The 25,269-nt window shown below is 39.2% G+C and overlaps 1 protein-coding gene across 1 annotated transcript in view; it reads right to left on the reverse strand.

The window, feature by feature from the left end:
* Positions 1-25,269, reverse strand: part of SLC26A7 (solute carrier family 26 member 7) — a gene marked incomplete at its 5' end in the record, with an annotated part of 173,125 nt that overhangs the window by 106,550 nt on the left and 41,306 nt on the right. Inside the window, one exon of the mRNA XM_019632655.1 lies at positions 8,543-8,707. Coding sequence (XP_019488200.1) covers positions 8,543-8,707 — 165 coding nt within the window. The remainder of the gene's footprint in view (positions 1-8,542; positions 8,708-25,269) is intronic.

The raw sequence follows: 25,269 nt of genomic DNA on the forward strand, positions 1-25,269 counted from the left end.
CTTTGAATCAGTCACCAACCACAAAACCAGGAATATTTCCAGGAAAAAAAATGGTAACATTCATACATATTAATTACCATGTGTTCTAACTGTGGTCTGAAAATACACTTGGCATAATCTGCGCATAGATATATCTAAAATCCAAGTGCCCTTATAAGAACAGAGAGAAGACATGAACAAAGAGGGGAAGTCCATGCAGAGACAGAGACAGAGTTTGGTGTGATGCAGACACAAGTCAGGGAATGCCTGGAGCCACCAGAAGCCTGAAGAAACAAAAAGGATTCTCCCCTAGAAACTCCAGAGGGAGGAGTACGGTCCCGCTGACACTGTGAATTTCAGCCTCCAGAAATGTGAGAATAAATTTCTGTTTGTTAAGTCATCAGTTTTGTTGTGATTTTCTATAGTAGCCACAGTACACTAACACAGTTACCAAATCAAATGTATCTCATTTCTGAGACAATGCAAAAAGGGTGTTATGAACTTAATTGTGTTTCCCTAAAATTCATATTTTGAAGCCCTAATCACCAGTATTTCATAATGTGATTTTATTTATAGATAGGACCTTTAAAGAGATAAGTTAAAATGAGGTCATTAGGATGGGTCCTAGTCCAATCTGACTGAAATCCTTATATGACAAGGTGATTAGAACATACAGAGAGACACCAGGGGTATGTATGCAGAGAGGGACTATAATGTGAAGAAGCAGGAGGGTAGCCGTCTACAAACCAAGGAACGAGGCCTCAGAAAACACTAACACTGCTGGCACCTTAATATTTGATGATTAGCCTCCAAAATTGTGAGAAAAAAGTATTTTTGTTATTTAAACCACCCAGTCCAAGGTAGTTTGTTATGGCAGCCCTAGTAGACTAATATAGAGGGCAAAGGGAACTTAGAACTTTTGCCTTTAGAATTATATATATATATATGCCCTAGTAAATTTCCTCCTCTTTAAGTTGACCACAATAGAAGTATTTTAAAACACATAATGAAACGAAACAGAAAGCTTTTAGTAAGAGTTACTAAATAATTAGTATCATTAACAGAGATAGACAACCAATTATCTACCACAGATAAACAGGCATGGTGGATAGCTATGGTAAGGATTTCAATTAAAGTGTCTAGCAAAGGCAATATTTAGAAGACACTTATCAGAGCCAGAAAAGGCCTTAGAAATCAACAAGTTGTATACATTAATTGTATAGATGTACAAAGCAAGGCTCCAAAGACTAGTGACTTACCCCAGGTGACTTGACTTGTAAGTGACAGAGTCAAGATTGACACAGGTTCCCTGAGCCCTAGACCAAAACATTCACTATTTTACCAGTGTCTCACTCACTTCTCTCCTTTCTATACAGGAAACAATTTCCCAAACTTCCCTGGTACTTCCTTTTTCCTTAGGATATAGAGGAGAGATGCCACCTCTTCGAAAAAGCATGCAGTCTATGATTTTGGTTGCTAGTGGTGGGATTCAGTGGCATCTGGCTGCTTATTAGGCAAATAAGCTTTTCTTATACCTGGCTTTGTGCCTTCAACATCAGCAGTGGAGTCATGTCAGTAGAAGATAAGCAATAAAGTCTTCCAACTTAATTCTAAAGTCTGAGTACAGGGACCATTATTATTTTTTCTTAACATACACATATTTGGTGGAAGTCTACTTGTATCTATATAGTTCATTAATCCTAACTCTTTCTCTCTACCCTAAACAGAAAATAATTTTTATATTTTCCCTACCTCAAGAAGATGGGGGAGGGCAGATTGGGGTAGAATGGTAGAGACTGTTTAAACTTCATCACTTTCTAAAAGAGTGAAGGAACTAATATTTCCAGGCAGAATGCTAACCATCTTATATTCAATGAGTCGCTTAATTTTTTCAATTAATACAAAGTGAGCATTATCTTTTCCTCTTCACCCTATAACATTACTTGTCTTCAATTATACTAGCTGGTTTTTTTCATTAACAGTGAGATTATCTTGTTCATCAATTTGTCTCCTCTTTCCTTACTTCATATCCCTGCTCAGTATTTTAATATAAGTATTTCCTTATATCATTATGTCACTAAACATTTTAGAACAAGTATTGTTAAGATCAAGCTTGTGTTGGAGAGGCTGTGAAGAAAAAGGAACCCTCATACACTGTTGGTGGGAATGCAGATTTGTGCAACCGCTATGGAAGGCAGTGTAGAAGTTACTCAAAAAATTAAGAATAGAATTACTGTATGACCCAGCAATCCCTCTCCTTGGTATATGCCCCAAAAGTCTGAAAACAGTTATCCACAAAGATATGTGGGCTCCAATGTTCATTGCACCTTTATTTACAGTGGCCAAGACAGAAATAACAAGTGTCCTTTGATAGATGATTGGATAAAGAATATGTGATATATATACTCAATGGAATATTATGCTATAATAAAAGACAAAATAGTACCATTTGCAACAGCATGGATGGATCTTCAGATTATTATGCTAAGTGAAATAAGTCAGACAGAAAAAGTGGAGAACCATATGATTTCACTGATATGTAGGATATAAAATAGAAAGCAAACAGGCCTTTTGAGCTTCTTTTTCTTGGCCCACTCCAAACTCTTTGGAGCATACGTTCTCTTCTAATAATGGCCCTTAAGCCACTCTCTACTGCTCAGGTCTGCTTTTACGTCTTTAAAATGTACTTTTTCTTCTAATAAACTGCTTTTTCATCACTTAAAAAAAATAAATGAAAGCAACAAAGGAACAAGAGAAACAAAGAAACAAAAACTCATAGACATAAATAATAGTTTAGTGGTTACCAGAGTGTAAGGAGGGAGGGGAGTGGTAGATGAGGATAAATGGGATCAAATATATGGAGATGGAAAGAGAACTGACTCTGGTGGTGAAAACACAATGTGATATATAGATGATGTATTACAGAATTGTACACATGAAACCTATGTAATTTTACTAACCATTGCCTCCAAAAAAAACTTTGATAAACAAAAAAGATCAGGCTCCCCAAATCCCTCTACTTCCTAAAGTAATGCAAACATAAATACAAGAAAAAACACTAAGCTGAAATCTCAACCCCAGCCTGTGTTTTCTTTTCTTTTTAAAATTGGGGAATTGGGGGAGGGGAACAGTGTTGGGGAATTGGGGAGGGGGACCAGCCAAGTTGTTGTTCTTCAATCTTAGTTGTAGTGGGCACCAGTCACTATCTGGCTGCCCATCAGCAGCTCTTGGCCTCTAAGCTCAAGGTGCTGTGTTATAATCTTAGTTGCGGGTGGGAGTAGCCACCAACCCATGCGGGAGTCAAACTGGCAACTTTGTTGTTAAGAGCACATGTTCTATCCACTAAGCTATCTGGGTGGCAGCTCAGCTCAAGATGCCAAGTTCAGTCTTAGTTTCAGGTGGGCATAGCCCACTATCAAACAGACAGTCTTGCTGTTAGGAGTATGTGCTGAGGCATCCTGCCACTTGTAGGCAGCTCAGTGGCAGCTCAGTTTGGGGGCAACGTCACTGGCCCATGTAGGAATCAAATCATTGGCCCTGTAGCTCAGAGCTCGAGCTCTTAAGCTAACTCTTAACCAACTGAGCCACTCAGCCAGCCCCCAGCCTGTGTTTTCTTGAGTACACACAAAACACCAAAATAAGAAAAAACACACCTCATTATTTTTTACATCATTATATGCAAATTTCTATTTTGTTCTCTGTTTCATACCTCTGTGCTGAGCTCAACTCTGCTAGTTTACATTCCACCTAAATGATCCAAGGGCAAGTTCAGATTTACATTATCATCATCAGATTCTATACCAAAGTTCACTTTCCAAATGTTCCAGTGTAAGCTGTGCATGATGCAAAAGTTATTTCTTTTTTTTTAAGTTTTTTTTTTGGGGAATTGGGGGAGGGGAACAGCACTGGGGAATCAGGGGAAGGGGAACAGACAAGTTGCTGTCGTTTTTGTTCTTCAATCTAGTTGTGGAGGACGTTGCTTCATTGGCCCATGTTGGTGTTATCATTGCGCTTTTCCCTGGTGAGACAGATCAGTCACTAGCCTCTGGACGGCCGCTCATGGTGGCTCTGGGCAGCTCACACCAGCTGCCAGCCACTCACGCTAGCTGCCAGCCACACATGGTAGCTTATGGCAGCCCACTGCAGCAGGGGCTGCAGTCTACGCCATCGCCGGGGACTCACGGCAGCCCAGCTCCAGGTCTAGCTGTTGTTCACCATCTTAGCTGTAGAGGGCAGTGTCACTGGCCCCCATGTGAGATCTGAACCGGAGCCCTGCTGCTCAGAGCTGGTGTCCCAAGCCAGTTCTTAACCAACGTGCCACTCAGCCAGCCCCAAAAGTTATTTCTTAATCTGATGCTCAGAACACCACAATTTTTTACACTGAGATACACAAGTAAGCTTTGGAAACAGAGTATAAATTACCTTTTTATAAGGGAAATTTACATTTATAAAGGAAGTCTCCATTTGTAAGGGTCTCCCTCTCTGTACCAGGAAGAAAAGGATAACAAAATTACAAGAGACTCTCATCAACGGAGAAGTCACCAACTTAAATCTGCATAACAACCTTACCCTTGTTGACTGTAGTTTTCCTGGGCACCTTCCCATAACTTTCCTATCCTATACCCTTCTTCCTTTGTTTTAGAAAAGATGGTATTTAAGCCCAAGTTCTAGCCACGTCTTTTGAGTTATTCATCCCTGAATTTCTCCTATGTGTATATGAGATATACACATTAATAAATATGTTTGTTTTTCTTTTGTTAATCTTTTGTTGTTTTTGTTATAAGGGCTAGAGCTGAGAACCTAGAGGAGTAGAAGAAAAATATTTTTTCCTCCTCTACAACATAAAATTAAAGATTATGAAGTTTAGTAGTTTTCAACTTCATTAACAAGATGTCAATTTTCTTATAAAGCTCCAACAGGAGTGACTTTCTGAGAAGTCATAGATTTTAGGTCAGCTTCAAAAAATGATCAAGAACAATACACTACTATGAGGATAATATGTTGAAACTGGCCACATCTTTCTCTCTCGGGTTCAAGTGGCTTTTACTAACTGATTATCTGCTACTGGGGCTCCAGTCACCAATTTTGACCAGGCCTGTGATTTGATCCCTACCACGGTTCACAATACTGAAAAAATGTGGTTGAATATACTGTTGTTAAACTCAGCTGCAATCCCAGTAGATGGCTTTCAGTAGAAGTTGGCAACATATCTGGCTCACAAATCAATTCAAGTTATTTTTTTCTAAGCATGCCCCCAAATTATATCATATTCAATTGTTTATTGTAAAGAATTGCTTCCAAAATTGATAGATATTGTTCATTAAACTAGTTTAATATCCTAAGCCACATTTAAAATATCCTAAGAGGGTTATAGTTAAGGTGGCAGAGTAGGTAAATGCTGTGCTTACCTTCTCCCATGACCACATCAAAATTACAACTAAACTACAAAACAACCATCATCGAGAATCACCTCAAATCTTGCTCAACCACAGCCCTATAACTAAGGACAAAGAGAATAAGCCACCTGGAGACTGGTAGAAGGGGCAGAGACACTGAACTAGCTGGTTCCACACCCATATGTGACCATTAAAAATCAGGAGGGATATCTCAGCTGTGGAGGTCACTCCCAAAGGAGCAAAGGGTCCCAGAACCACACCAGGCTCCCAAGCCCTGGGTTCCAGTGCCAAGGAGAGAAGTTCCCATAATTTCTGGTTGTGAAAACCAGCAGAGATTTGTAGCTGAGTTAGATGGAAGTTAGCTGGAGTCCCAGGTGCTCCTCTCAAAGGGACTGCACATGGACTTACTCACTGATACAGTCACTGGCTCTGAGCTCCAGTGCTGTGACAGTAGCTAGAGAGGCAACAGGGATATACAGAATGGGGAAAATGGAAATGAGTTGTCTGGATCCAGTACAAGTTCTGGAGAGGCAGCTTTCTTTCAGAGAGAGGAGCTGTCAGGAGCCATTGTTTCGGTGTTGAGCCCTTCCCTTTCCCAGCATGCAGACACAGGTGGTCCCCATATATGAGTCTCCATCAAGCTGGCTGACATCATTCATTTGCCATGCCCCAGTGATTCTGAGACCCACCCTACCTAAATTCCAGGGACACCCAAGCAGCTTCCAGTGGCTTTTTCATACAAACCGCCTGCCTTGGCTCATGCTGCACACTTTCCTAGGGCCTCTCAAAGGTTCATGGAACTCAGACAAGCAGCATCTGGCTTGAGCATACCATATACATCTGGCCAAGTCGCTCTAAGCCCAGCACTAGTGGCAGCTAGCCTGCTTTATGAGTTGGCTTCTTGTGGCACTTCCAAACATGGCACAAGTGGTGGCCACCTGTGTATTACTTTGTGGCTCCTGCCAGGTGACCCCAAGTGGAACATGAGCTGTGGCTGAACCTGCAGCATGTTCTCTCCCAGATGGCCCTGGGTCTGGCATGCTTAGTGGCCAGCTTTGAAATGAGCTGCAGCATCACCCAGCTGCTGCCAAGGGTAATACACCCAAAAGGTGGATTGGGCAGGCACCAGAGCCATGCTGAGGCAGGTCCTACACTGTAGCATTATCCCCTGTACCACAACTCCTCCACTGTAGTCACAGCCAGTTCTCACAACCAGTGAGCCCAAGGGTCTCCCTCCCATTGATGTGCAAACAGCAAACAAGGCTCAAATACAAGAAGAAAGCACATAAAACCCACACAAAGGACACAACTGGAGTGTGCAGCTCAGGTGACCAGGAAGGCTGTGCCACTGAGCCCCACAGTACACCTACTACATAAGGCCACTCTACTAAGACTGGGAGACATAGAAGCCCTACCTAATATATAGAAACAAATACAGGGAAGCAGCCAAAATGGGGACATAAAGAAACATGTCCCAAATAAAAGAAAACAACAAAGCTCCAGAAAAAGTACTAAACAAAATGGAGACAAGCAAAGCAATCTACCAGATGCAGAGTTCCAAATACTAGATATAAGGACGCTCAGTGATCTCAGGGAGAACTTCAAGAAATAGGAAACATAAACATGGAGACAGAAATCATAAAAAACAGTAAAAAAGAAAGAATACAATAACAGAAATGAAGAATACATTACAGGAAATCAACAGTAGATTAGATGAAGCAGAGGATTGAATCAGTGATTTAATAAGGTAGCACAAAACACCCAACTGAAACAGCAAAAGGAATCCAAAAAAATGAAGTCTAAAGGGCTTCTGGACAACATCAAGCATCTCAACATTCACATTATAGGGGTACTTGAAAGAGAAGAGAGAGTGCAAGAAATTGAAAACCTATTTGAAGAAATAATGATGGAAAACTTCCCTAACCTGGTGAAGGAAATAGATATACAAGCCCAGGAAGCACAGAGATAAGGGGCTAATACCCAAAATATATAAAAAACTCATACAACTCAACAACAACAACAAAAATACAACAATACATTAAAAAGAATCCAATTTAAAAAATGGGCAGAGGACCTGAACAGACACTGCTTCCAAAAATAAAACACCAGATCAAAAAACATACACAGACTGAAAGTAAAGGGATGGAAAAGGATATTTTGTTAAAACAGAAACAAACAAATAAACAAAAGCTGGGGTAGCCATACTTATAACAGACAAAATGGACTTTAAAACAAAGACTGTAACAACAGACAAAAAATGACCTAGTAATCCCATTGCTGGGTATTTATCCAAAGAACCCAAAATGCTATTTTGATGGGATGTGCCCATCCATATGTTCATTGCAGTATTATTTACAAATGCCAAGATATGAAGGCAACCTGTGTGTCCCTAAATGGTTAATAAATGGATAAAGAAGAGGTGGTACATATACACAATGGAATATTACTCAGCCAAAAAAAGATGCAATCTTGCCTTCTGCAACAGCATGAATGGACCTAGAGGGTATTTTGTTGAATACGTATAGTAAGTCACACAGTGAAAGACAAATGTAATATGATTTCACTTATAAGTGGAATCTAAAGAACAAAATAAACAAATGAAAGAGAAACAAACTCATAAATACAGAGAACATTTTGATGGTTGACAGATGGGCAGGGGTTGGGAACGGGTGAAAAAATGGGAAGGGATTAAGAAGTACAAATTGGTTGTTACACAGTAGTCATGGGGATATAAGGTATAGCATAAGGAATATAGTCAATAATATTGCAATAACTATGTATGGGGTCAGGTGGGTACTAGATCTATCAGAGTGATACATGGGAGGGAAGTTGGGGCAAGGTAAAAAAAGTGAAGGAATTAAGAAATGCAAATTGGTAGTTATAAAATAGTCACAGGGATGTAAAGTATAGGGAATATAATCAATAATATGGTAATGACTATGTACAGTGCCAGGTGGGTACTGTTGAATCACTATGCTGTACACTTGAAACAAATACAATATTGTATATTAGCTATATTTTAATAAAAATATTGAAAAAATACTAAGAGATTGTATTTAAACCCAAGTTGCTTTAATATAGAAATATCTCAATATTATAATTAACCAAATTCTACTTTGTGAGACACACACACACAATATATGAACAAAGACATATGAAAAACTTACGTAAAAGAATCCAAGTGGTCCAGATATATAGGGCATTTTAATTCCCAAGAGATACTTGACTTGTGAGGTCACAACGTGGGTGGCAGCCCCAGTTGTCATCGCACTGATCACAGGCTCTGTAAGCAGGAATGTAGCACTGCCCAGTTGTAGCACAAAGATGGCCACCTAAAAGGACAAAGGAAAATGAAATTTCCCAAGGTTCCAAGAGGGATCAATATCTAACACATTTTCATTTTCATTTCACACAGACATAGAGGACTAATGTGAAATGTGTTTCTAAAATTGTATGTATTCAATATTTTGCATTTTCTTGAGAACATTATCAGATTCCAAGACTCCAAACATTATTAGGTACAATGTAAGTGCTTCCATTAAAATTAACACGTTATTTTTTACTATTGACTTTCCTTTTTTTCTTTTTTCCTAATCATACATATTACCAAAAAAAGGAAATATGCTCAAATCAGTTAATACATGGGGCTCTGTGGAGAAAAAAGTAAAATTTGCATTATCACATGTGCAATTAAAAAAAAATCTAAGACATGATTCATTACTTTATACCTAACAGGCTTGAAACTGCAAAAGCATTGAGAAGAGAAAGCCATTTCTTGAGTTTCTTCCAGGTTTAAGAAATGGAAACATACTGTTTTGACTACAGGCTCTGTCAAGTAGCTCTAAAATGCCAATATTAATGAGAAGATATCAGGACTTATTTGTATATGGAGAAGAGCAAAAGACAGAAATAGGTTAAAGGGATATGTCTTAAGAAATGCAAGAATCAGTAGAAATATCATTTTCCTTAAACATTTCCTTGCTACTCCTAGCATCATACTTCATGGCAGCACCATTCATGGCCATACAAAATCATCAGCTCTGAGTTGAAGCTGTGCATTGAGTTCTGCTGGGCAAGAGATGACATAAACAATCAAAACTCTCCTCTCTCACTACTGACACAGTAATGATTAGTGTTCTTCCTTTGCCAGAGAGAACTTTTAGGAGATGGCCCACTCTTTGACTAAATACAATTGTGTAAACTCAGTCATAGAAACGGCAAAAAATAAAATTCACTATTTTGAAATTAACATTAAATTACATTCATGAGTATCCACACTGGAAAAGGGACATAAAGTGGGTGATGTTGATATATATTTTCAATGTGTTAATTATAATATTTAGGTCAGGTCTTAATATTCTTGTTCGAAAATTAGATTAATTATTAAGGAAATCAGAGGAAAGAATAGCAATGTGATACCTTTCTATCAAGAGGTCATAGTGATAAAAATGAGAAGAGCTACCTGGTACCACCACAGCCTAAATTGCAAATATATAATTTCTATCATATGCACTGGCCAAAAGCAATTATGCTCCGAACTCATATTAGAATGGAGTTTCCTAGCTCAAACCTGAAAACTTAAGTTCTGATCCTGGCTCCACCATATCCTATCTTTGTGACTACAAAAAACCCATTGAAAGTTTCTGAGCCTCATCATTAAGGTGATGTCTTGTAGAACTGTTGTATATTGAATGTGAAATAATATATGAAAGAGCTTTGAAACCTGTAAAATGCACAACATATGTGATGCACTAGGAATACCATGAAGAGTCATGATTATTTACCCAGGATGAAAAACCAAACACCAGCTTTGAAAATGTAGAAAGAGCCATACCACATTTTTCAACTCTGGAAAAGTTGGAAGAATTTATCAGTGCAAAAAGAAATGTATTTGAATAGTTTGCAGTTGAGCAGCCCCCTCTTATTCAATATGTAATAAAGAAAATAAAATGGATCGCCAATGTAGAAATCAGGCAATTTGTTTTTGCCAACATAGGAAGCCAAAGCAGTAGCTTCTGTTACTAACATTTTTTCAGAAACTGCATTGGTTTTTCAAAGTAGAAATGTCCTAAGGGAAATACATAGTCAATAAATGGTATAAGTACTAATGGAAAACACTGATCTTCCTGGCAACTCTTGATTCATAGTCTGTTGATTTTTATCCCGCAAACATAGTCAGTTAAGGAAAACACTGAACCATTTTTTTTCTAAGCATCTCTACTAGTAAGTTAGTGCCAATTTATGACATTAACTCTTACATGCCATGAGGATGAAATTAGCATATTACTGAGGTAAGATGAACACCAGAGAGTTGGGTTTTCATTTTGGATATTTATTTCAGATAAATACAGCACACAAACAAACCAAATCTCTGAAACTGTGAAACCTGTTTCTTTTCTATTTTAAAAAAAATTTTTAACGTTTTTTGGGGAACAGTGTGTTTTTCCCATGACCCATCAGCTCCAAGTCAAGTTGTTGTCCTTCAATCTTAGTTGTGGAGGGTACAGCTTAGCTCCAAGTCTGGTCGCCATTTTCAATCTAGTTGCGGGGGCACAGCCCACTATTTCATGAGGGAGTCAAACTGGCAACCTTTTCATTAAGAGCACACACTCTAACCAACTGAGCCATCCAGCCACCCCCTGAAATCTGTTTCTTAATATGGAGTTTTATGCATTCGAGTATATGGTATGTTAGAAAGTTCTCATCTGTATGCTAAGAAATTCTATCTTCATTTATTTTGAGAAGCAAACTTGGGAGTCCTTGTATAGACCATCACCATTTTACCTTCTGTTTTTATTTGTTTCCTAAATTCCAGCACCTACTTAGAGGGGTTGCTGATTTGTCATGCCTAAGAAACAAAGTCACCTAACCTGAAGTGATTCACCAATCACTTGCAACTAACTACTATCTTTTAGTAGTAGCTTTTTTGTCATTTCCACAAGGTAAATGTTACAAATGGAAAAAGCCAGGAAAAGTGCAATATATAAAAAGACTTCCAACTGTTTCAAATGTTGAAAATGTGGGTATCTAACAGAAACCAGAAAAGATGGAGTACCCTCCTTTAAAACTTATCCAAAGACTTCAAGTATTTTTGTAATAGTCTACTTGTACACACTTTTATGGTTAAAAAAAAAATCTTTCCAGAAAGGGATAAATCTTTAAAATAGAAAACTCTTGACTCTGAAAAATCAAGAAACCCCTGAAGACCTCATTTCTATGCAAACTATTAGGTGTGTGAAGGATGATTGCAAACATGTGAGATTTAACTGAAGTGAAATTACTTTCTTCTGGATGACAACATTCTCCATAGCCCAAAATAATGGTAAATATTTTAAGAGGAAGAAAGAGAAAGAAGAGGAGGAAGAGGGAAAAGAGTAAGGGAAGGAGTAGGAGAAATTGAACAAGAAATTTAAAAACTCCCCTTTCCCCACCCCCAAAATTCAACATTTTATTCACATCAAAATTAGGGATTATCAATATAAGAAATGTCCAAACCTGCAGAGAACTTTAATGAGTTTATTTGAGCCAAATGGACAATTGCCAAGAAACAAAATCTCAATGGATTAAGGAAATGCTCAGAGAATGGCAGTTTTGAACTTATTTTATAAATTAGAATCAAAGGAGGAGATGAAGAAGGGTTACATGAAATCTATTGGTGGTAGATTAAGGGATTGGGAAAAAGCAAAGTAGGGAAATCTCTAGTACTGGATAAAAAGTAAAATGGAGAGACACATGCTTCTTTTATATAGGGTGGGAACAGGATAGTTAACAAAATTTTACAGCACATAGAGATGGTATTCTAAGAACAAGAGAACAATAAGGGGTTCTGAAATTTGGTGCTCTGGTATGGTGGGTTGTGCCCTGAGGGGTCCAGTAAAAGGGATTACTCTGATATTCCAAGGGTATGTTATCTTACGCACAAAAAGATAATAGGTAAAGATTGACCTTTGTCAAGAAAGCTACAGGCCAAAGATGAGACTGCCCACCATGACCCGTTTTTAGTTAGGAATTTTTATGTTTAGACCATCCTATGTGGTTAATTTTGGTTTCTGAGTTTGTAGGGTCTGCCATGCTGGCTTCTCCTGAGCTTGTCAGGTTTAGTATATAGCCCCTTTTTTGTCCACATAACTCATTCCTTTTTATCACTGAATAGTATGAAAGAGGCTTTTCTGAATTCCACAGCACATAACTTCATAGGTATCCTTTTTTCTCTCTCTCTTGCTCTCTCTTTCTCAAGTCCTCCACTCACACAGAAGCTTTTTATGCCATATCCTTATACAGCATTCAGTTGTTTTCCAAAAAGGGAGTTTTGCAGGAGAATTATCCCTTTTAAATATTAAGGTTGGACAATTAAGTTCACGAAAAAGTGCTACATACCTCATCGCTGAATATCACTATGATCACCTTCAAAGTACTCCCCTTGGGAAGCTATGCACTGATGCCAGCACCTAGTCCACCCTTCAAAGCAATTTTGGAACTCTTTTTCTGGAATGGCCTTCGGCTCTCATCGTATTACCCTTGATGTCCTGAATGTCATCAAAATGTCTTCCTTTCACTATTTCCTTTATCTTCAGGTAAAGAAAGAAGTCATTGGTGGCTAGAACAGGTGAGCAGGGAGGGTGTTCCAATACAGGTATTCATTTAAAGGCTAAAAACTCCCTCACAGACAGTGCCGTGTAAGCTGGTGCCTTGTCATGATTCAAGAGCCATGAATTTTTGGTGAAAAGTTTTGTTCGTCTAACTTTTTCACACAGCCTTTTCAGCAATTCCAAATACTAAACTTGGTTAACTCTTTGTCCAGTTGGTACAAATTCATAATGAATAATCCCTCTGATACCAAATAGCCTTGGGAATGTTGGGAAGTCACAAGTTTTAAGTAGTTATCTAAAGCCGGGGTAGGTGAGAGATATTCTGTGATTCAGTCTAGGGGCAATCTTTAGTCTAGGGTTCGGAAACTGATTAGAAGAGTAATCAAAGCCGGGGGCTAAGAAACTAAGGAAGAAGAGATTTAAAAGTCATCCAGTGGGGTGAGGGGTGGGGGAGGCTATTCCCTTGGCCCCCATCAAAGTGTGCTGTGCACTGGCTCAAAAATCAAAATTGCTTTTTGGTAGGATTAATCTGATGACAGAATGTGGAACAACTAGCCATTTAAAGGAGTAGTTGTAAGAGGAGTAGCTAAAGGGAGAGGACAAAAGCACCTAAACTAGTCAGGGCAGGGATGGAGAACAGAGATGAGACAAGTGTTGGATTATTCAGTAGACAAACATATGCTTAGGAAAAAAAGTTTATTTTTTATCTGCTTTTTTTTATTGTGGAATATATCAGAAATTCAATGACCTTAACTTAGAATTATTTCTGTTTGAAATTACATAGTTGAAAGAGGCACCATAATCTTTTCAGTTCTCTGACTTTTCTAGAAAAATACAGTCTGTCATGCAAGCATTGAGAACAGAACTGCCAGAATGGAACAATGACTTCGTTTTCCGCTTCCTTTCTGCCCCTGCTAAAGAAAACAAAGTTGGAAAATGGGATGATTGGAGCATATTATATGATGCAGAGGAATATGGAGTGGCAAGAGTGGTTGTATTTTTATTTTTCATCAGGTGAGAGCTGGAGGACAATTGTGAAAACACATGGGATATTTCATTGACTAGGTCTTCACATTTGCCCTGGACAGATCTGATAAAATCCATGACCAAATTAGAACATTATAATACATTCTCTTATTCTTTTTTCATTAAGAACTATGTTACAATTTCAACCAATATAGACACATTCTATCTTCTGGTGGAAGATGCACAAAGAAAACGGTAATTTAGAAAAGGTAAACAGGGCCGGCAGAGTGGCGCGATGGTTAAGAACTGGCTTGGGATGCCAGAGGGCCCCGGTTCGGATCCCACATATGAGGGCCAGTGACACTGCCCTCCACAGCTAAGATGCTGAACAACATCTCAACCTGGAGCTGGGCTGCTGTGAGTCGCCGGTGACTGCGTAGGCTGCAGCTCCTGCTGCAGTGGGTTGCCATGGGCTACCATGTGTAGCCAGCAGCCAGCGTGAGTGGCCCTCAAGCCACCGTGAGCAGCCGTCCAGAAGCTGGCGACTGATCTGCCTCACCTGGGAAGAGTGCAATGATGGTGCCAACTTGGGCCAGTGAAGCAATGTCCTCCACAACTAGACTGAAGAACAAAAGGACAGCAACTTGTCTGTTCCCCTTCCCCAATTCCCCAGCGCTGTTCCCATCCCCCCAATTCCCCAATAAAAATCTTAAAAAAAAAAAAGGTAAACAAACAAACAAAAAACCTCAATTTAATTTTGGTTATTTAATAAAGTGATACTATTAACATTTAATTGACTTTTTTCTATTCAAATCATTCAACTTGAAGCAGGACCCTGTTGGGAACCCTGTAGTAGAACCCTCACAATGTCCCTGGCCTCACCTTTCCTTGATCTATAGCCTAACAATAGATCATCCCTCTGTGACTTGAGCTCTGAATGTTCCCTGTCTCAGTTCCCTGCTTTAGAAAATTACCCTGAAACTCATGATCAATACCCTTAGACTTATTGATCATAATCTCTATGGTCTAGCATTCTTTCCAGGCTCCTCCAATCATTGTTCCTGGGCTGCAGATGCCAAGAGAGAGCCACACTGCCAGAGGGAAGTCTCCATACAGACCCAGGAACCATCAAGTAGCCTCTGGAGGAATGCCCAGATCTGAGAATGTTAAGGCAGTTTTGTTTTTTTTATTAAGATTTTTTGGGGGAAGGTGGGTTGGGGGAGGGGAACAGCACTGGGGAATAGGGGAAGGCGACCAGACAAGTTGCTGTCCTTTGGTTCTTCAGTCTAGTTGTGGAGGATGTCGCTTCACTGGCCCATGTTGGTATTATGATCATTGTGCTCTTCCTGGCTGAAGCAGTTGGTCGCTGGCCCTTGGATGGCTGCTTATGGTGGCTCATGGCAGCTCTTGCCAGCTGCCGGCCCCTCACACTGGCTACAAGCCACCTACGGTAGCTCACAGCGGCCCACTGCAGCAGGGGCTGCAGCCTACGCCATCCGTGGCCACTCACGGCAGCCAGCTCCAGGTTGAACTGTTGTTCACCCTCTTAGCTGTAGAGAGTGCAGCGTCACTGGCCCATGTCGGAACTGAACCAGAGGCCCTGCAGCTCAGAGCTCACATTCCCAAGCCAACTCTTAACTAACTGAGCCACTCAGCTGGCCTTTAAGGCAGTTTTTGAAGGTGCTAACATTCTGCCTTCTCAGATCACCAGTGGTCTGACAATAAATGCTTATCCTATAGCCCAACTTCTGTGTCAGTCTGCGCTGTGCAGGCAGCATGAGCCCCAGACTCAGCTGCCCTCTGGTTTTAAACTCACATTTATTAAATACCAGCTGCTGAAATTATAGAGATAAACAGTTTCTGTTATATTGAGACTCACAGTCCATGAAGGGAGGTAAATATGTAGAAAATATTTCCTGGCAGATTAAGTAGTCCTATAATGTAAGGCATAAGCAATGTGGGAAATAAGGAAGTGGGAAAATTACCTACAACCATGTCCAGAAGTATCAGATAAGAGTTTTTTGAAATTATTATATTTGAGCTTAGCCTTAAATGATAAAGAGGAGGCATGCAAATGGTGTGAAAAGAGCCTTAAAGGCTTCAAGAAAGGCAGGCACACGCTTATGAAGCCTAGGCCACTGCCCCACCACACTAGTCATGCCTAGTACACAGACTGCTATTACTATTACGTAGGTAAAATGTGAGAAAGAACTAGCACAATGCCTAGCCTTAGAAGTTGCTGGAATGAGTATCCTTGACTCCTCTCTCAGTATTAGTTTAGAAAGCCATGTACCATAGCAGTTAAGAGACATTATACTAGAGTCCAACTCCTACTCATCCAATTCCTAATTATGAGGTTCAAAATAAGTCACTTTAGCTTTTAGTATGTTCATCTTTATAATGAAAAGAATAATATTACTTATTTTATAAAATGTTGATGGGGATTGAATGTATGAAGTCAGACAATTAAGTTCACAAACTCATCCTAAAAGAAAGTGCTACATACCTCATTGCTGAATATCACTATGGTCACCCTCGAATACTCCCCTTGGGAAGCTATGCGCTAACACCAACACCTAATCCACCCTTCAAAGCAATGTTGGAACTCTTTTTCTGGAATGCCCTCAGAGCTATCAATGTATTACCCTTGATGTCTTGAATGTCATCAAAATGTCTTCCTTTCAATATTTCCTTTATCTTCAGGTAAAGAAATAAGTCATTGGGGGCCAGATCAGGTGTGTAGTGAGGTATTTGTGTACTGACTAAAAAATTCCCTCACAGACAGTGAGTGCCATGTGAGCTGGCGCATTGTTGTGATGCAAGAGCTATGAATTGTTGGTGAAAAGTTTTCAGGTCATTTTCTTCTAACATTTTCAGCACTTGCATATAGTAAACTTGGTTAACTGTTTGTCCAGTTGGTACAAATTCATAATGAATAATCCCTCTGATACCAGAAAAGATTTAGCAACATCATTGCAACAAGTTCACAAACTTAATTGTTAGACCTCGTATAAATACATCTAGTAAACTTGGAATGGAGCTTAGCATATTGAAAGATAATGAATATTATTGCTATTGTGAGGAATTTTCATTTTTATAATTTTAAGAATATTATAATTCTAATTTTATTAAGTTTGTTACTTCTTAATTTCAAGAGGTACAAACACAGCTGAAAAGATTTAGATTAAAAAAGTAATGACTTGGGCCGGCCAAGTGGCTCAGTTGGTTAAGAGCTTGCTCAAGAGTGCGAGCTCTGAGCAACAGCGGTTCGAGTCCAGCCCGAGCTGAGCTGCCGTTGAGCTGCCAACAGGTGGCAGGATGGCTCAGTTAAAAAAAAAAAAGTAATAACTTCCTGACCTTAATGATTGCAAAATAGTAAATATCAAATATCATCAAAATAAGTTTTAGATTGTCCTTCCCCTGCATTACAAAAAAGTGAAGTCAATGATTTTTCTGGAAAGAGTATTTTGTGTTGAATAGGTTAAACTAGCTTTCATCTTTTTTTTTATTATTTCAACATTTTATTTCGAAATGTGTCGCATGACTGGAAATGTTTAACATTTCTTTTTAGAAAGAAACTTCTCTTTCTCTAAGGAGAGAGGCCTGCTAATCAATGTGCTCAGATAAACAAAGTATGTCAAGGTTCAATTAACAAAAATTATATGATTACAAAAATATTAACAAATTTCTATTTATCTGAATATAGGAAAAACTACCAATTCTGGCATGTTTAATAATTAGAAAGCTAGGCAAAATCATTCCAAATCTTGTTGAAAATTGTGTTTTAAATTGCATCAGATTGTTTTGAGAGATATTTTTAAAGAAACACACTCAGTTTCTTTCTTTTCTTTTTTTTTTTTTTAATTGGGTAACTGTTTTTTTCCCCAGGACCCATCAGCTCCAAGTCAAGCCATTGTCCTTCAATCTAGTTGTGGAGGGCGCAGTTCAGCTCCAAGTTCAGTCGCCATTTTCAATCTAGTTGCAGGGAGTGCAGCCCACCATCCCAGTGCAGTAATACAAGACACTAAATACCCCCACCTGTGTTTCCCCACAGTTGAGCAACTGTCAAACATAGGAGCCTTATATCCCCATGTCTTCCAGGGTAGAAATCGTCTTGTGGTTAGTTCAGAAAAGTAGAGTTTGGGATATATTTCAGAGGAAAATGGGCATGGGACAATCCCAGACTCCTCACAGTTCTTGGTAAATGAAATGGCAAACTACCCACCATGGAGAAAAATAAAAGCTACAGAGAGAGAAGAGAACAATATTTTAAAAGTGCTTTTGTAAAGGTGACTCTATATCTTTTATTTTTGAAATTTAAACCTCTGACGTAATTTGTTTTGACTGAGGTTTGACATGGGACTCTTTGAAAAAATTTTTTTTGTTTCTCTCCCCTCCTGCCAAACCTTAATAACTCTATTTGCTATACATTTACTATGCATACCAGTTTCAATGGCTCTGTTCACTTCAGGCCAGTGTGCATGCCTGGCCCAGTAACTTGGGAGACGTTTTTTTTGCATCTGAATGGTATTCACTCCTGATCCTGGGGCAGACCATACTCTAGGAAGTGCTTTTATCTGGAGTTGCCTGGCCAGTTTCTCCTCCCTTTGTTCTTCCCCTCTTTGTGTGCCTATAAAACCTGTGGCAGTACTAAGAAAAGGAAGGTAGTCTTTGGGACAGGGAGTCCATTGTCTTCCTTTAATGCTGGCATTTTGGAATAAACCTGCTTGTCTTTCCACCACCCTAACCTCTTAAATTTTGGCTTTCATGTGGCAAGCAGCCAGACCTTTTCCATGATAACAGTGGCCACTAGAATGGATAGGATCAGAGGGGACCCAGCTGGTGTGTTCACTCCCCTGCCCAGGGATGGAGCGGGGACAGAGCACAACAGCTGCTCGGATCCACAGCTGCTTGTGACAGGTTGGCCCCAGGGAGATGATTACAGGGAAGTCCTAGCAGATGCCGACAATTGCATCAATGCCATTTGGGAGCCTTATTTGAGGCCCATTTGTGGTACCAGTTTTGAGGCTTTTATGCCATTTGGGTTCTCTCGAGGCCTATTTGTGGTACCTGTTTTGGGTGAAGATCAGGTTTCAACCCCCAGCTCCACTTTGTTGAGGATTTGGTTTGTGAGTACTCACATTTGGCTTTGTTTTGTCTATATGTAATTTGTTTGTCTGAGGTCTGTTTTATCCTCCTTTTCCTTTTTGTCTTAAACTAAAAATAGGAGAGGCTCTGTGTCTATATCATCTGAGAGTTCTCTGCATTAGATATTGGTTAATTGGTCAATTTATGAACCAATGACAAGAAAGGAAGTGGTGTTTTACTGTAATACAGTTTGGGCTATATATGTATTAGAGTTTGAAAAGAAATGGCCCCATAATTGATCTTTTAAATATTATACTATCTTGCAGTTAGAATTGTTTTATCGAAGGTCAAGAAAACAAGATGAGGTCACTTATATGCAAGCTTTTATGGTGTTGTAAACTCAGTCTTGCCCCAGAGCTTTATAAACTCTTCCCGCTTGAGATCAAGGCCATCTGAATACACTGTAGGACATCATATTAGTCCTCTATTGATAGAATGCTAATGAAACTGGATGAGCAGAAAGAAACTAGCACATGGAAGGTGTTGGTAGGGCACTGTGCTTCATAGGGTGGAAGACAAACAATTTAGATCCAAGGGCCTGCTGTATCAGTAAAATTTTACAAGCCCAATGGTCAAGGGAATGTTGGGATAGTCCATGTAAAGTAAAAGATGAATGATTGTACCTTCCACATTGAAAATGAAAGCATAACACCTAGTGGCCTGTCTAGGTTTAGAAGCAGCATGATGGCTGCAGAAACCAGTAAAAATAAAGCAGAATGGGTATGGATTAGACACAAACTTTATATTAAGAAACTTGGCAAAAGTGGAGGTCTTATAAATTATTTTCTAATTCTCACTGACTTTCAAGATCTTGTAAATAACCTGAAAGGTAAACACAGCTAACTACTATTGCCTAAGGCTGAGATAGCTGAAGGAAAAGAAAGTGGCATTTTTAAAAAACAAGCCCCAAGTTAGTCTTTCAAGCCACACCTTCACCCTTTTGTTCCAGCTTCTGTGAAACTATTAGGGGTAATTGAAAAATCTTAGGTCTTCTCTGCAATTGTTAATAGTTCTGTTTATATGTATATTATCTCTGATATCTGTGCTTGTCTGTGTTTTATATATAATGTAGTGGTTTTCCCTATGGATGTTATCACCAGTTTATGACATTTGATTGGCTTAAAGAAAAAGATTAAATGCTTATATAAATTAGAAATAAATAATAAAAACTAACCCAAGTACTTTTTTGGGATCACATGATCTAAGAAAGTACTTGATACTAAGGCTGGTTTAACTTTTGGTTAAATAGACATGTCTTTTAAGGTTATTAACATTAGAGATGGTATCTTCTGTTTTACCTAAGTTTGCAAAAATAAATTTATGTTATCTCTGTTACAAAATTTGTTAAGACAATAGCTTGGGTAGTAATTAACTTTGAAATCTCTTAGAGTTAAGAACTAATAAATGTAACTAAAATAAAAGGTTGTTACAAAGCTTTTCAATAATAATAGTTATAAATATTATATATATAAATATATACATATATTTGTATTATATATGTATATATTTATATTATATGTTTATATATTATATATATTTATATAAATATATATATATATTTACATATAATATATATGTATATTATACACCAAGGTTGCCAAAAAAGTGTATACACATTTTAAGAAAGGAAAAAACTATTAAAATTATAATAATATATACCAACAACAAAAGATGAACATAAGTCATGTTTGACTTCTGCAATTACACAAGATGCTCGAAGTGGTTACCTTCAGCATCCAGACACTTCTGATTATGGCAGACTACTGCTTGAGCAACGTTGACCATTGACCAAAGTGTCCAGTTGTATACATTTTTTTGGCACCCCCGGTATATAGATGCTTAAACATGGTTTCCCAAATTATTTTGGTAACTTGAAATCTTGGAGTTTTGCTAGGGTGGGTTAAATGATAAAAATTATTAAATGTCTAGATATTCCAAAATAACAAAATATTGAAATATTTATTGGATAAGTCTGAGTTCAACTTTTGGTTTCTTGTTATAGGAAAAGCTAAAGAATAGATTAAAATCTGTTAATAAATGTGTTTTGTGCTTTAATGAAAATATGATTCTAAAAAAATTAACTTTAGTAGACACTGGAGCCATTTATTCAGTATTAAACACTAAAACTATTAAACACTAAGCAACTATTTCAGCAGCAGGAATAATTGGTCATCTACAACAAAGAGCTTTTCTTCAACCTTTAGAATGTAAAATGAGAAATTAAAATATGTCTCATGTTTTTCCCTGTATACCAGAGTGCCCAATACCCCCTCAAGTTGGGATCTTATGTGTAAGCTCAATGCCCCAACAACCTTCTCACCCCAAAAGCTAGAGCTTCACCTATAGGTTCTGCCAGAACATGCTCTGCAGCTTCAGATGCTACTTGTCTGCCTGGAAAAAACAGAAAGAGAAGCTGAGCTTCCAGAGATCTATTATAAAGCTTCTATTTCAGCTGACTAAACCTGTCTGACCTGCCACTGGCAGACCCTGAATGAGAACTTTACACTAACAAGACAATGGACAGCAAAAAGCTGGGTATGCTGTGGTGACTCTGGACAAGGTAATAGAATTTCATGTTCTCCCTGCTGACACTTCTGCACAAAAGGTGAAGTGAATTGCTCTCACCAGGGCCCTGGAATTGTCCCAGGGCATATAGGCAAATATGTGAGGTATGACAGTTAAATTTGTGAACTTATCCTAGAAAACGTGCTACATACCTCATTGCTGAATATCATTACAGTCATCTGTGAAGTATTCCCCTTGGGAAGTTGTGTACCAATGCTAGCACCTAGTCTAACCATCAAAGCAATTTTGGAACTTTTTTCTGGAATGGCCATCAGAGCTGTCATCGTATTACCCTTGATGTCCTGAATGTCATCAAAATATCTTCCTTGCAATGTTTCCTTTATCTTTGGGTAAAGAAAAAAGTCTGGGGGGCCAGATCAGGTGAGTAGGGAGGGTGTTCCAATACAGTTATTTGTTTATTGGCTCCCTCACAGACAGTGCTATGTGAGCTGAAGCATTGTCATGATGCAAAAGCCATGAATTGTTGGTGAAAAGTTCAGGTCACTTTCATCTAACTTTTTTACACAGCCTTTTCAGCACTCGCAAATAGTAAACTTGGTTAACTGTTTGTCTAGTTGGTACAAATTCATAAGAATAATTCCTCTGATATCAAAAAAGGTTAACAACATCATTTTCACTCTTGATTTGGACTGAAGGAACTTTTTGGTCATGGAGAATTGGCTGAATTCCATTGTGTACTTCGACGCTTTGTTTCAGGGTCGTGTTAGTACACCTGTTTCGTCACCAGTGAAAACATGGCCCAAAATATCATCTTGCCTCTCCAAAAGGTCTTGGCAAACTACAATTCTCTTTTGCTTTGTTCATCAGTGAGCCCCTTTGGGACCATTTTTGCACACACCTTACTCATGCCAAGATTTCCAGTTAAGATTTTCTTAACTGTTTCTCTATTGATGTTTACTTGGTCTGCTATGCTTTTCACAGTCAGCCGACAATTTTGACGCACATTTCAATGAATTTTTGCAATGTTTTTGTGAGTTCTGCTTGTTACTGGCCTCTCTGACCTCTTTCCATCAGTGACACATTCTTTTCCCTCAGAAAAACGTTTAATCCATTTGTACACTGCCATTTTCTTCATGGCATTATCCCCATAAGCTTGGACTAAAATGTCGCTGATTTCACTTCCACTCTTGCTAAGCTTAACAAGAAATTTAATGTTTGTTCATTGCTTTAAATCAAGCTCAGACATTCTCACAATTGCAAAGAAAAACACGCAACAACAATATGAATGCCACTCAGCAAGGCACTGCTACATGTCAACATGAACACAGCTGTGAGACACTGAGATACCAAGGTTATGAAACCTTACCATGCTGTTTCTACAGTGCTACCAATGTAAGCACATAGTGGCAAGTTTGAAAACTTAATTGTTAGACCTCATATACACTGACCCTAAGTATGCTATGCCTTCATGATTGCCCGTGTTCATGTCCACGATCCTATAAGGAAAGAAAGGGGTCTCTTGACCTCAGGAAACAAACAGATTAAGTACCCAACAGAAACAGTAGCCCTGCTGGAAGCTATAAACCTGTCTGACCAAATTGCATCATGCATTGTCCAGGACATCAGAAGGGTGTCACTCAGGTTGCCCAGGAAAATAGGGCAGCTGATAAAGCAGCAAAACAAGCTGCTTGAGACCCCCAATATGAGGGGCACTAATACCTTGTGTAAACTTATCAGAATTTAAGCCTCAATATTCAGAAAAAGATGAGGAATGCACTTAAAAATGAAGGTTTACAAACACTGACTCCAACTCAATGGAGAAAATGAATGCCCATGGCATGATATTACTTCCTGAAGTTTTAGTGTATCCCATTTTAAGACATTTACATGAAGAAACTCACTATGGCAGAGAAGCATTCATGGATTTGATTTGGACTCATTTAAAGGGACTACATTTGTTTAAGACTGTTAAAGTGGATCACCCAAGGATGCCAATTGTGTGCTAAAAACAATCCAAAAACTGAAAGTAATCCTCCTGAAAAGGAGGTACAATATGCTGGGTATGCCCTTATGAAGATTGGCAAGTTGATTTTACTCAAATGCCTCAAACTCAGGAAAATTTTAAATTCCTGCTAGTTTCTGTAGATAGTTTCTCAGTGTGGATAGAAACATACCCCACCCAAACTAAAAAGGCTGCTGATGTGAACAGATGCTTGCTCAAAGAGGTTATACCAAAGTTTGGCCTTCCAAGCTCCATCCAAAATGACAATAGGCTATTATTTATCTCTGAAGTCACCCAAAAGGTTGCAACACCCACCAGAGGAACTGCTCCACCCGTTCCACCTGGGGGAGAGAGGGCTGCTTAAGACATGGAAAGAACAGGTACCTGAAAACCAGCTTGCAGAAACATGAACCAGTCCTTATGATGTGTTGCTGATCACACACACAGCTCTAAAGCTTGCTGGAGTGATGCCTTGGATTCACCACACTCAAGTGAAGCAAGCTCCTATAGAAGAAACACCCAAGTCCAGCGAGTCTGCATGGACTTGTGCACCCACTGCAAACTTAAGACTACTCTTTAAAAAATAGAAGAGGTACTGGGAAAGTTGTAAAAGTGTTGTGGGAAACCAAGAGAGATGGGACACCAAGGCTCAGGAAGCAACATTTACTGATGCTGGCACCGGCTAGGCAGATTCACATCCAGAGGCTGAGCCCAGATCCAGAAAGAACTCGGAGCTATATACCCTGACGTTTCCGGGTTAGCAGCTAGGATTCCTTATTAGGACATGTGGCATTGTGTTAGTTTCTAACTGGCTCCCAAGTGAGGTAGGAATTAGGAAATGTTAAACGTGGAAATCTTGGTGGCCATATGGTCTGGGAAAGCCTTTGTCTAGGGTTCCCTGTCACATTACCCCCTTTGATGCTCGAACCCATATGTGGGTTAGAGAGCATCATCTCCTTCGATGGGCTGTTGGTCTAGGGGTTGGTACTTCCATAGCATGAGGACCTTAGCAGCAGTTTTACGTTCTACAATGGCCTCTATGAGGGAAGAGGTGGGGTGAATGACAAGGGGAGAATGTAAGGTAAAAGGAGGCATGCTTCAAGGAACAGAAGGACGATTCCAATTTCATTGTGATTATTTCCAGAACAGCCTGTAACCTGAGATGTTTCTAGTCAAAAGGACTAGAAGCATGATTTAGGGCATTAGGTGGTGATACCATCCCCGACTGGGAAGAAAAGAGTGAAGGTAATGATTAAAGTCCTTGGGATAAGCATCTTGCAAGGAAGAATTTCTCAAGCTTCGGCCGCGCGTGGATTGGTCAGCTTCCGATGTGACCAAAGCGAGACTGATGATCTCCTCCTAAGGACCGGTAACACGGTTGGCTGTCTTCCTCCGGAGAGTGATCTTAAGGGGCTCAGAGGGGTCAGAAGTGCAGTTCCAGCTAGCAGCTGCAGGTTTCAATCTGCTGTGGTGTATCCATGAAGAGATCTCTGCAAACTTGACTGCCATGGGGGTAGACAAAATGACAGTAAAAGGGCCCCTCCACAGGGGTTTTAAGGGGTGTAGGTTCCATTCTTTAACCCAAACTGAATCCCTGGTCTTAAATAGATGAACTTCAGTTGTAAAGTGAGCTGGGAAAGGGCTTCATTATGATGTGGTTGCC

Source organism: Hipposideros armiger, unplaced genomic scaffold, assembly GCF_001890085.2.
Source record: "Hipposideros armiger isolate ML-2016 unplaced genomic scaffold, ASM189008v1 scaffold_1156, whole genome shotgun sequence".
NCBI lineage: Eukaryota > Metazoa > Chordata > Mammalia > Chiroptera > Hipposideridae > Hipposideros > Hipposideros armiger.